This window comes from Myotis yumanensis, unplaced genomic scaffold (assembly GCF_028538775.1).
Source record: "Myotis yumanensis isolate MYYU_CA2020_CCGP unplaced genomic scaffold, mMyoYum1.0.hap1 SCAF_7, whole genome shotgun sequence".
NCBI lineage: Eukaryota > Metazoa > Chordata > Mammalia > Chiroptera > Vespertilionidae > Myotis > Myotis yumanensis.
The window spans coordinates 63,852,163-63,865,418 of record NW_027223758.1 but is presented as its reverse complement, the minus strand read 5'-3'; the positions used below and the strand labels follow the sequence as shown (position 1 = coordinate 63,865,418).

At 40.8% G+C, this 13,256-nt stretch overlaps 2 protein-coding genes and 1 pseudogene across 3 annotated transcripts in view; 1 reads left to right on the top strand and 2 right to left on the bottom strand.

The window, feature by feature from the left end:
* PRELID3A (PRELI domain containing 3A) overlaps positions 1-13,256 on the bottom strand; it is a 104,462-nt gene that overhangs the window by 1,554 nt on the left and 89,652 nt on the right. The gene's annotated exons all lie outside the window — the stretch shown is intronic.
* Positions 1-13,256, top strand: part of SPIRE1 (spire type actin nucleation factor 1) — a 115,599-nt gene that overhangs the window by 48,649 nt on the left and 53,694 nt on the right. For both annotated transcript variants that reach the window (XM_070420693.1, XM_070420694.1), the window contains exons 3-4: positions 5,485-5,718; positions 6,288-6,413. In XM_070420693.1, coding sequence (XP_070276794.1) covers positions 5,485-5,718; positions 6,288-6,413 — 360 coding nt within the window. The remainder of the gene's footprint in view (positions 1-5,484; positions 5,719-6,287; positions 6,414-13,256) is intronic.
* On the bottom strand, positions 336-5,459 carry LOC139014281 (small ribosomal subunit protein uS5 pseudogene; annotated as a pseudogene).

Below are 13,256 nucleotides of genomic sequence, written 5' to 3'. Positions count from 1 at the left end.
CGCAACCAAGGTACATGCCCTTGACCGGAATCGAACCTGGGACCCTTGAGTCCGCAGGCTGACATTCTATCCATTGAGCCAAACCGGTTAGGGCTACTTAATCATTTTCTTAATCTCAACTTGTTTATCTCTAGAATTGGGAGGGGATAATATTCGTAGTACCTCCATAATAGTACTATGATGAGAATTAAATAAGATAATGCATAAAAATGTTTAGCACAGGCCCTTACACATGTAAATAAGCTCAATAGATGTTAGCTATTACTATAAAATCTACTTTAAGCTGCATTTCTTTTATTCACTCTTTTTTTTTTTTTAAAGCAGGCTTAATTCACTTTATTTTTTTTTTTTGTATAAAATTATGTGGTGGCCACAGCTGGAGCCTGGGCCCTCTGCACAGAAGCTCTGGTGTGGGTCTTTAGAAGAGGGCCAGTGAATTCCTGATAGGGAGACTTGGTGAACATGGTCTCTCTCCAGAGATCTGGGTGAAATAGCTGTAGGTCTTAGAGATGGCATCGAAGGTGGCCTTGGCGAAGTTGCCCAGGGCAGCAGTGCAGCCCCTGGCCGAGGTGTAGCAGTCGTCAATACCGGCCATCATCAGCAACTTCTTAGGCACAGGGGCCGAGACAATGCCCGTACCCCTGGGGGGGAGGGATGAGGCGCACCAGTGCAGAGCCACAGCGGCCAGTCACCTTGCAAGGACTGGTGTGGGGCTTGCCGATCTTGTTTCCCCAGTAGCCTCGCCACACAGGAACAATTGAGAGCTTGGCCAGGATACTGGCTCCACGGATGGCAGTGGCTACTTCCTTTGAGCACTTAACACCCAGACTGACATGTCCATTGTAGTCCCCAGTGGGACAAATGCCTTGAACCGGGTCCTCTGGCCAGCACGTGTCTGCTTTTGCACGGACATAATCTTCAAGACCTCATCCTTAAGGGATGCCCCCAAGAGAAAGTCAGTGATCTCAGATTCCTTGATGGGCAAGGAGAATAGACAGATTTCCTCTAGGGATTTCATCTTCATGTCCTTGACCAGGAGGCCCAGCTTGGTGACAGGGATCCACTCCTTGCCCTCGGCCTTGCCTCCACGAGCTCCACGGCCTCAGCCCCTGCCCTGACCCCAGCCACGACCCCGGCCCCTAATGCCACTGCCAAATTGCCACAACCTCCTATTTCAGGGCCGCGGGGCCTCTGGGTCCTTCCGTAGCACCGGCGTCATCTGCCTTTTGGAGTTTCGTCAGAAAAGAACTATTCACTCTTTCAACAAAATATTAATAATATACATGAATAACTATCCATACTCTTTGCTGGGTGCCAAGAATGCAACAGTGACCAAAACAGATGTGGGCTCGACCACACTGAGTCCAGTGAGATTTTTGTGCCTTGGAACTTGTCAGTTATTAGAAGAAAACTTTTTGACCCCGTCTAAAGCAGAAAAATTTAAATTGAAGCAGGGATGAAGTTTTAAATTAAAAGCTTAGTAAAAGACTGAAGTTTAAAAAATAAAAGACTTAGGAAAATCAGTGTACTTTTGCAGAGTTTTGAATAGAAGTGATTCTATAAGATTTAGATCGCCTGTAAGGACAATTAGTAGGTCAGCACTGTACAAGTAAGAAAGGGAGTAGAAAGAAATAAGGTCTGTGAAGTAGACTGGAGCAAGTCCATGGAGGTTAAAAAAAAAAGAGTGAAACAAGGAAAGCAATTGTGGACTGAAAAGTGAAGTCAGTAATTTTCCAGCACAAAAGTCATAACCTCTGGTGCAGAATCAGAATTTAAGAACTAGTTTTGAAAGAAGCAGGATTTGGTTTAGAAATAAAAACTTCTATGCGATAGTTATATTCATATTTTGGTAACTTGCTTGTTTTAATATCAGTAAATAATATGTCAGAATATGCTATTAACTATAAGTAGTACATTTTATACATTGTAGTAAAACATTTTAAATATATTTTTACTATAGTGAACAGATTATGTTGATATATTTATTTACTTGGAAAAATCTTACTGCAAAATTTTTTTATATAATCTTACCTATTAAAATTAGGCAATTTTAGAAACAACTGAAAATCAACTGATGAATGGGTGAAGAGAATGTGTTACATTCATGCAATATAATGTTATTTGGCAATAAAAAGAATTGTGGTACTGATACATGCTACAATGTGATTGGAGTATGTAATGAGCCATGCTAAGTGATAGAAGCAGGTCACAAAAGATCACATACTATATAATTCAATTTATATGAAACATCCAGAATAGCTAAATTTATAGAGATAGAAAGTAGATAATGGTTGTATACTAGTGGGGGAGAGAATGGGGTTAGGGAAAAATGGGGAGTGACTGCTAATGGGTATGGGGTTTCTTTGGGGGTGATGAAAATGTTCTAAAATTTGTTGTGGTCATGATTGCATAACTCTGAATATACTAAAAACCATTGAATTGTACAATTTTTTTCTTTAAGATTTTTAAAAATTGATTTTTGAAGAGAGAGAGAAAAAGGGAGTAGGAGTGAGAGCAGCAAGACATCAATTAGCTGCTGCCAGCATGCCCCCTACTGGAGGATTGAGCATGCAATTGGGGCATGTGCCCTGACTGGAAATTGAACTGTAACCTCTTTGGCTCATGGGTCAATGCTCAACCATTAAACATCGTTTTGTTTTAGGGGTATTTATGGTGAACAATATGTTGCTAGATTATCTCTCTTTTTAATCTCATCTGAGAGTCTTTTTAAAAAATTTATCTTTATTGTTGAATGTATTATAGATATCCCCTCTCCCCTTTAAAAAATTTTTTTAAAATTGATTTCAGAGAGGAAGGGAGAGGGAGAGAGGCAGAAACATTAATGATGATAGAGAATTATGGATCGGCTGCCTCCTGCACATCCTCCACTGGAAATCGAGCCCTCAACCTAGGAATTGAACTGTGACCTCCTGGTTCATATGCTCAACCACTGAGCCACATGGGCCAGGCCCCTCTCCCTTTTTTGTCCCATTGACCCCCTCCACTCCACACCAACCTCTCCCAGGCCTTCACTTATCCAGGGGTCCTCAAACTTTTTAAACAGGGGGCCAGTTCACTGTCCTTCAGACCGTTGGAGGGCCGGACTATAGTTTAAAAAAAAAACTATGAACAAATTCCTATGCACACTGCACATATCTTATTTTGAAGTAAAAAAACAAATGTTTTCGGCGGGCCGCATTTGGCCCGCGGGCCGTAGTTTGAGGACCCCTGACTTATACTATTGTCTGTGTCCATGGACTGCATCTATGCATATAAGTTCCCCAGTTAATCTCTTTTTCTGACTGGCTTATTTTGCTTAGCATAATACTTTCCAGGTCCCTCTATGCCAGTGGTTCTCAACCTTCTGGCCCTTTAAATACAGTTCCTCATGTTATGACCCAACCATAAAATTATTTTTGTTGCTACTTCATAACTGTAATGTTGCTACTGTTATGAATCATAATGTAAATATCTGATATGCAGGATGGTCTTAGGTGACCCCTGTGAAAGGGTCGTTTGACCACCACAGGGGTCGCGACCCACAGGTTGAGAACCGCTGCTCTATGCTGTCTCAAAGGATAAGAGATTCTTCTTCTTTTTTAAAAAATATATTTTATTTTATTTTAATTTTTATTTTAAATATATTTTATTGATTTTTTACAGAGAGGAAGGGAGAGGGTTAGAGAGTTAGAAACATCAATGAGAGAGAATCGTCGATCAGCTGCCTCCTGCACACCCCCAACTGGGGATGTGCCCGCAACCAAGGTACGTGCCCTTGACTGGAATCGAACCGAGGAGCCTTCAGTCCGCAGGCCAATGCTCTATCCACTGAGCCAAACCGGTTAGGGCAAGATTCTTCTTTTTTACAGCTGCATAGTATTGCATGGTGTAAATGTACCACAGCTTTTTAATCCACTTGTCTACTGATGGGCATTTGGGCTATTTCCAGATCTTAATTATTGTAAATTGTGCTGCTATGAACATAGGGGTGCATACATTCTTTCTGATTGGTCTTTCAGGTTTCTTAGGATATAGTCCTAGAAGTGGGATCACTGGGTCAAAAGGCAGTTCCATTTTTAATTTTTTTAGGAAACTCCATACTGTTTTCCATAGTGGCTGCACCAGTCTGCATTCCCACCAGCAGTGCACTAGGGTTCCCTTTTCTCCACATCCTTGCCAGCACTTGTCATTTGTTGATTTGTTGATGATAACCATTCTGTCAGGTGTGAGGTGATACCTCATTGTTGTTTTAATTTGCATCTCTCTGATGATTAATGACTTTGAGCATGTTTTCATATATCTCTTGGCCTTCCTTATATCTGTGTTGAAGAAGTGTTTATTTAGGTCCTTTGCCCATTTTTTAAATTGGAATGTTTGTCTTCCTTTTGTTGAGATGTATGAGTTCTTTATATATTTTGGATATTAACCCCTTATCAGATGTATCATTGGCAAATATGTTCGCTCATACATTTTGTTCCCTTTTCATTTTGATGATTTCTTTTACTGTGCAGAAGCTTTTTCATTTGACGTAGTACCATTGTTTATTTTTTTCCTTTCTCTTGCTCTAGCAGATTTTTTGGCGAAAATTGTACAACCTGAGATGTTTGAGATTTTGCTGCCTATGGTTTCTTCTAGGATTTTTATGGTTTCACAACTGACATTTAAGTCTTTTACACATTTTGAGTTTATTTTTATCTATGGTGTAAGTTGGTGGTCTAGTTTCATCTTTTTGCATGTTGCTGTCCAATTTTCTCAGCACCATTTGTTGAAGAGACTGTCTTTAGTCTATTGTATGTTCTTTCCTTCTTTGTCAAATATTAGTTGACCATAATGGTGTGGGTCTATTTTTGGATTCTCTTTTCTGTTCTATTAATCTATATGCCTGTTCTTGTGCCAGTACCAAGCTATTTTGATTACAGTAGCTTTATAGTATAACCAAAGTTATGTAGTATAACTTGATATTTGCTATTGTGATCCCTCCAACTTTGTTCTTCTTTCTCAAAATTGCTGCAGCTATTCGGGGACTTATTTTGTTCCATATGAATTTTTGGAGTATTTGTTCTAGATCTATGAAATATGCCATTGGTATTTTAATAGGAAAGGGTTTATTTATATTTTTAAAAATTTATTTTTTATTGATTTCAGAGAGGAATGGAGAGAGAGAGAAACATCCATGATGAGAGTGAATCACCGATTGGCTGCCTCCTGTATGCCCCCAACTGGGGATTGAGCCAACAACCTGGCCATGTGCCCTGATGGGGAACCAAACAGTGACCTCCTGGTTCATAGGTTGATGCTCAACCACTGAGCCATTGCGGGCGGGCAGGGAAGGGTTTTTTAATGAGACTAACCTTTAAATTGGTAGACTGAGCAAAGCAGCTTGCCCTCCCTAATATGTGTGGGCCTCCCTAATCAGTTGAAGGCCTTACAGTTCTATAAAAATGTTTAGTCACCTCCATTAACCACTTTTTTTAATGTTTCTAGGTTATTGAATCTTTGGGTATTATTATTTATAAAGCACTGGACTATGGTTTGAAGGAGAATGAAGAAAGAGAATTAAGTCCTCCCCTGGAGCAACTCATCGATCACATGGCCAACACGGTCGAAGCAGATGGTAGCAATGATGAGGGTTATGAGGCTGCAGATGAAGGCCTAGAAGATGAAGAAGATGAAAAGAGAAAAATTTCAGCTATCCGGTCATATAGAGATGTCATGAAGGTAAAGCAGCAGTTTACATAGTACTGATTTCTTTCAAGAGTTATTTCACTTAAAAAAATTGATGATTCAGTATTTGATAATAGTTCTTAGACTTCTCGATTCTGTGATTTGTTCAGCGCTTCAATATGGCCTTTTAAAAACCACTTTTAGGTATTCATATGTCCTTTATCTGATAAAGTTTATCATTTGTCTTCAATTGACTTATGCTTTTTTCTTTTTAAAATGGAATAAACAACAGTTGTGATCCATTTATTTATAGGAAGATTCTGAATCTGAACTATCACAACTGGTTATTTTACTTTGTTTTCTTGACCTATCCATTGCTGTTATTCTATCATTTTCAAATAGACTCTAATTCTAGTAAGCTCGACGGTGCTGTTGGATATTTGTTAGTTTAGTGGACCACTTACTGATGGTCCTGTGATGCGTTAAGCTTTGACTAATGGGAATTGCGGAATTGCCTTGCTGTCTGATGTGAAAATACAAATATACTAGGTGTGTCTGTTTTTACTAGTAAGGTACAAAAAACCCAAATAATAAACAAGCATCATTATTTTCTTCTTCTGTAGTTATGTGCTGCTCATCTCCCAACTGAATCAGAGGCACCAAATCATTATCAGGCAGTATGTCGTGCACTGTTTGCGGAAACAATGGAACTGCATACATTTCTGAGTAAAATTAAAAGTGCAAAGGAGGTAAGTACTATTGCTTTCATACTTATTAGCATTGTGAAAGATAAACATAAATTTTCAAAATTGTCTGTCATATTATTTAAAGTATTTATTATCATCCTTCTGATGAATGCTAAAATTCATTCAAGAAAGAAGCAACTTAGGCAGGATTTACTTATTTTATTGTTGAGTGTATGACAGATGTCCCCCATTTTCCTCCCTTTGCCGCCTCCTACTGGACTCCCACCACACCCCAGGCCTTCACCTGTCTATTGTCTGTGTCCCTCGCTATACATATATGCATATAGGTTCTTTGATTAATCTCTTCCCGCCCTCCCTCCCACCTTCCCTCTGTCTGTTCTGTGCTTCCATGTCTATGGTCCTGTGGGTGAATCCATTTTATAAAACAAAGAGTTTTTTATATAAAGCATCCTTATAAATGGGAAATAAATAATACTTAATTGGTTTGATCAGTTTCTCATATGACTTGATTTTTCACTCTTTCTGCCATTCTTTTGTCCACTTTAAAACATGTTAGTACATCTTTCAGGAATGGATAAGGACTCTCAAAGGAGGCTACACCTTTGATATTTTAACTCTTTTATAGTTAAAGTGTTTAGTGCTGGCCTGCCGACTGAAAGGATTTGATTAAATATTTAATGGAAGAGATGTGAATTATTCAGATTATCCAAAATATTATTTTATCTATTTTATTTATTATGTCTATGAGTTAAAAATATTATATGTCGAGTACAACAATAAGCATTCTAATTTATTTACTAGGTGAATTGCCATATTTTACATTACACAGAAGGTCATCGAGATTCATGAGTTCTGTATAAAGCAGCACAGCATCTGGCACACAGTAACAGCTCAGTAATGATAGGTAGTGGGTATTGTTCCTTTTATGACTAAAGTAGAGAGTGTATCTGAAACGCTAGTTTAGAACTTAGGATGACACAGTTTGCGGAGGTACACATGTAGGATATGTAAGGGAGGAAGGAAACAACTAATCTATATTAATCAAATAAGACCAATTAGCTCTGGTAATCAGTTAATAACAGATGTCTCAGCCAGGTCACCCTTAATAAATCACCTTGAATAAATCCATTGTATATGTATGAATCAGAACTCTAATCATGCCTCTTCAGTTCTAGCCAGGCTACTGCTTAAAGTCTGTCTTTTTATGTTAGGCCAATGAAAAGCTATGTCTATTTCTTTTTAGGATTTTATAGAGCTGGACCCAAGAGGCAAGTCTTCAACAGGGTGAAAAGGGTGAACTATATGTCATTTGAAGAGTAATGATATAGATCATGAGTCATTTTTCCTCCTGGATAGAACCAGAGGATGTAGGGTTCGATTAAAAGCTTCAGAGTAAACATCTGAAAGCACAGCCTCAATTATGGTTTTGTAAGTAGTAGAAAATATTACTTTAAAAAAAATGTGTATTTTTTTTTTTTATTTCAGAGAGGAAGGGAGAGGGAGAGAGAGATAGAAACATCAGTAATGAGAGAGAATCACTGATTGGCTGCCTACAGCACACACACACCCCCACTGGGGACCAAGCCCACCAACCGGGGCATGTGCCCTTGACTGGAATCGAACCCAGGACCCTTCAGTCTGTAGGCCAGTGCACTATCCACTGAGCAAAACCAGCCAGGGCAGAAAAGATTACTTTTTAAGGTTATAATTATTGAAATTGCCTTATCCAGAAACGTTAAGCTTTGTTTTTAGGGTGGAAGTACAGTCCTGTGGGTTTACTAGAGTAAATTAAATGGCCTCTTTGTTTTTTTAAAGTTCTTGCAACACAGACATTCTTAGAAACTATTTCTGAGCTTAAAGACAATAATAAGTATTTTTCTATTCTAGTGAGCTTTAAAAATTTTTTTTTGTTCTTGATTAGAACTCCTGACCCTTTGGTACATGGGCTGACCCTCTAATCTCTGAGCCACACTGGCGAGAGATAAGTACTTTCTAGTCTCTGATTCCCTCTTGGGAAGCTGCTCTTTCCTCCACATCTTCATACCACTGGACTGGGGAGGGTTAGTAATAGTCTCTCTCTCTACTGTTTCCAAACAATTACTCTTTTTATCCTTGAACAAAAAGCTCATGCGGTCCACTTCTGTTATTCTTAAATCCATTGTCACTGTCATCTGCTATCACCTTGAGTGATTTCTTTGATAAAAAGGACCTATAGCTTGGTATTCTTTTTTTAAAATATATTTTATTGATTTTTTACAGAGAGGAAGAGAGAGGGATAGAGAGTTAAAAACATCGATGAGAGAGAAACATCGATCAGCTGCATCCTGCACACCTCCCACTGGGGATGTGCCCACAACCAAGGTACATGCCCTTGACCGGAATCAAACCTGGGACCTTTCAGTCAGCAGGCTGGTGCTCTATCCACTGAGCCAAACCGGTTAGGGCTAACTTTGTATTCTTGACTTCTCCTCTACTTTAGTACTCTGCATACCTGAATACACCATTGTCCTTGAAATAATCTGCAGTCATTCCACCTTGGAAGTCATGGGCTCTCAAACCCCACTTCATAACTGCCCCCTGCCCTTTGAGCTCTTCCCCTCACGGCACCTGACCTAGTCTTCCAGTCCCTTGCTGCCCCCCATTTTCTTCCAGTCTATCACTTCCTGGAATCACTTTCTTTTCTACATGGATTAGGGTCAATCACTTTATCAGTTCAGGTCTCCATGTCCAACCTAGATTACTGCTTGTCTCATCATCACTGAATCCTCTCTATACAGTCCATCTTCCACATTGTTGATGAGTGATTCTTGGAGATGAAAGAGCTGACCTGAGCAATCTGGCTCCAGGCCCAAACCTCTGTGTGCTCCTTCAGCCTGACCATGTGCTGGCTTTCCTTGGCAGCCTCACAGGAGAAGCTGCCCTCCCCACAAGGGACTCGGTGCACAGCCAGTGTCCTGCATTCTGGTTTTCGCCGGGATGGCAGGGACTCAGAACATTCCACTCGGCCAGCCATGCTCGAATGTACACTGTATTCCTAGCCCAGTGCTTCCACTTGAAGGCCCTTTGTTGAGACGTTTTCCTCCCTCTGACTCAGAACTTTCCATTTTTAGCCTTCCCTCTTTCCCTCCCACTGGTCCTCAAGTCCATCGAATGGCAGAACCTTTTTCCAGAATTCCTCAGCAGTAGGAAGATTTCCCCCACCTGCATTGCATGTCATCTGACCCTAGCTCACTGCTATTCTGTAGAGGGAAAATGGAACAAGGGGAACAAAACATCCTTTTTGGCCTCTTATTCACACTGTTGCAGTAAGTGAGTAAAGGCTTGATTATTACTTTCAGTTTGTCTCATCCTCCCTGATCACTAGATACCTGGCAACCCAACAGAGCTATGCTGCTCCCCTTAATAGGACTCCCCATCACCTATATCAAAACTCCATTGTATTCCACACAGGCCCTTCATGGTATTTCATGTTCTTGTGTTTTTATTCTCCTTTTCAACACTATCTTTGCATTTAAGTTATCCAATAAAAATTATTATATTTCCGAGTACATCATGTGATTATATATTTGTGACCCTTTACATTCTGTTCTTTCTGTCTGGAAATTCTTTCTCCCCTTGTCTGCTTGGTGGACTCCTATTTATCCATTTAAACTCCACTTACATTTTACCTCCATGTGAAATATTTTTAAAAAATGTAATTTATTGATTTCAGAGAGGGAGAGAGAGAGATAGAAACATCAATGATGAGAGAGACTCATTGATCGTCTGCCTCCTACACGCCCCACACTGGTGATAGAGCCCACAACCTGGGCATATGCCCTGACCTGGAATCGAACCATGACCTCCTGGTTCATAGGTCAACACTTAACCACTGAGCCACGCTGGCTGGGCTCTACGTGAAATATTCATGACCTCTTTCCAGTTTTATGTCCTCCATGACCTTTATATCTCATACATCCTTCAGTCTCACACTTCTGATACTCCATGGTAGTTACTTCCTTATGTACTTACTAGAGGCCTGGTGCACAAGAATTTGTGCACTTGGGGGGGTCCTTCAGCCCGGCCTGTGCCCTCTCACAGTCTGGGACCCCTCGGGGGATGACCACCTGCTGGCTTATGCCCCCACCCTGGGGGATTGGGCCTAAGCTGGCAGTCAGACATCCCTCTGGCAGCCAGGGAGCCCTTGGGGGATGTCTACTTGCCAGCGGGGAGCAGGCCTAAGCTACAGTTGGACATCCTCAGCGCTGCCGAGGAGGCGGGAGAGGCTCCCACCACCACCGCTGTACTGGCAGCCGTCAGCCTGGCTTGTGGCTGATCAGAGCTACCCCTGTGGGAGCGCAATGACCACCAGGGGGCAGCTCCTGCATTGAGCATCAGCCCCCTGGTGGTCAGTGTGTGCCTTAGTGATCAGTCATTCCCAGTCCTTCTGCTGTTAAGGTCAATTTGCATATTACCCTTTTATTATATAGGAGTGTCTGGCCAGCCTGGGTGAGGGGCTGATGGCTGTTTGCAGGCTGCCCACAGCCCCTTCAGGGTAGGAGTCCCCCCTGGGGTGCCTGGCCATCCTGGCTGAGGGGCTGAGGGCCGTTTGCAGGCTGGCCACAGCCCCTTCAGGGTTGGGGGTCCTGCTGGGGTGCCTGGCCAGTCTGGGTTAGTGGCTGATGGCAGTTTACAGGCTGTCCAAGCCCCCCAGTGGGGATCCTCACCCCATGAGGGTGTGGCCAGCCTGGGTGAGGGACTGATGGCTGTTTACAGGCTGGCCAAGCCCCCCAGCGGAGACCCTCACCCCATGAGGGTATGGTCATCCTGGGTGAGGGGGCTGATGGCTGTTTGCAGGCTGGCCACGGCCCCAAGCCACCCAAGCTCCCAGTGGAGGCTGGCTGGAAGCAGGTATCTGGGATTTATTTATCTTCTATAATTGAAACTTTGTTGCCATGAGCAGAGGCCACAGCTGGCTCAGGGCAGGTGGGAAGCTTGGCTTCCTCCATCGTCCGGGCAACCAAGCCTCCTGCTTGTTCCTGCTCCGTGGCTGCCGGCCGCCATCTTGGTTGGGTTAATTTACATATAGTTACTCTGATTGGCTGGTGGGCGTGGCTTGGGGTGTAGCGAAGGTACAGTCAATTAGCACCTTTGTCTTTTATTAGTGTAGATAGTTTTTTCTGCAAAGATGAACCAGATGCTTCTTGAAATAAATGACTGTATTTTAAATTATTTTTATATTAATGACTCTTAATGCAGTATGTGCACGTAGGAAATACCCTGCAAATGATTGCTAAGCTGAATATATATACACTATGTGTGTTTTCCCAGATATTTTTCTGTTTGAAAAAAGACAGTTTTGAAAGCATTTCTGACTATTAGATGCATTTTTGTCAAAATATTTCTGGGAAATCTGAGAACTTTTGTGGGGTATAGATGAGGTCTTTGAGTGTTCTTGCCATTTTAAAAAATTTACACATAGCCCTAACCGGTTTGGCTCAGTGGATAGAGCGTCAGTCTGCAGACTGAAAGGTCCCAGGTTCGATTCTAGCCAAGGGCATCTACCTTGGTTGCAGGCACATCCCCAGTAGGAGGTGTGCAGGAGGCAGCTGGTCGATGTTTCTCTCTCATCGATGTTTCTAACTCTCTATCCCTCTCCCTTCCTCTCTGTAAAAAATCAATAAAATAAATTTTTAAAATTTTACACATAAAATTCATTTAATAATGAGCCTTGAAAAGGCAAACTGTAAAATATGTGGAAATCCTGACACTTTAAGAACATTCTGTGCCATTTAATTAAGAGATTTTGTGCTGCATAAATTTCCCATCAACACTGAGGTTTTAGGAATAGTCTTTCAGGGTCCAAATGGATTTCCTTTTCCTCTGCAATGTATGTGACTTTCTTAAAATTACAGAATATTTTTATACATGTTAGTTCATGTATGTATGTTAGCCATTTTAACCTTTTCTCAAGAGTACTGAATTCACACTGGTAATAAAATACTCTGTGTTAATTTGGTATTCTTTTAAAGACCTCTAAATACATATTTTAAGAATCAGACATTTTTTTATACCTGTTAGTTGGTGTATATCAATTGGAACTTTAAAAGTAATAACCTCTAATTCAGCAAGCTTACCTGATTATCAGTGATGTTTCAAAGTACTGTGTATGTGTGTATTTTTGTGTATATAAAATTAGTATAAAATCTTAGTATGAAGATAATGTTCCATTTAATAGGAAAAAGTAATTTAATTGTATTAAATTTCTCATATGCTCCATTGACATTTTATTAAAATATAAAACCCATAATTTATTTCCATGTGTTATAGTTGTTTTTATAAAGTAGTAATTACATTTACTACTAGACCTGGCTGCTTTACAAAGCACAAGGCTTTGTAGTTCATCATCTATTTAGAAAGCAAATTCATTTTCATTCTAATCTCTTCTCATGATGTGATGATTTCCTTCTTAAACAATAGTTGAGATCCTTTAAGGTTATTCTCCTAATGATAGAGAAGAGTTGGATAGGCCTGCTGTTAACTATGGTTCAAAAGCAATTTGATATTCTGAAAGTAAATACATATTACAGTGTCTCATAAGCAATTTGATATCCTTGTATGTAAGTGTAGATGGAGGTACTATCTAAGCAATCCATTAGTGTGCATTGGGTTGTATGAAAGAAGAGACAGCCTGTGCCCTACTGCCAGTGCGCCACCCCCGCCCCAAACCCTGCCAGCAATGTGGCTAGTGAGCACGTGGGGTGGAGAAGGGAGAGTGTAGCTTGACAGTTTCAAATGTAAATGTCTTTATTGGAAAAAAGGAAATTATATTTATTTTAGTATTCTTTAATTCATTGCTGTCTAGGTAGTTTTTGATCATCAAAACTACCTGGTTTTGTTATTGTT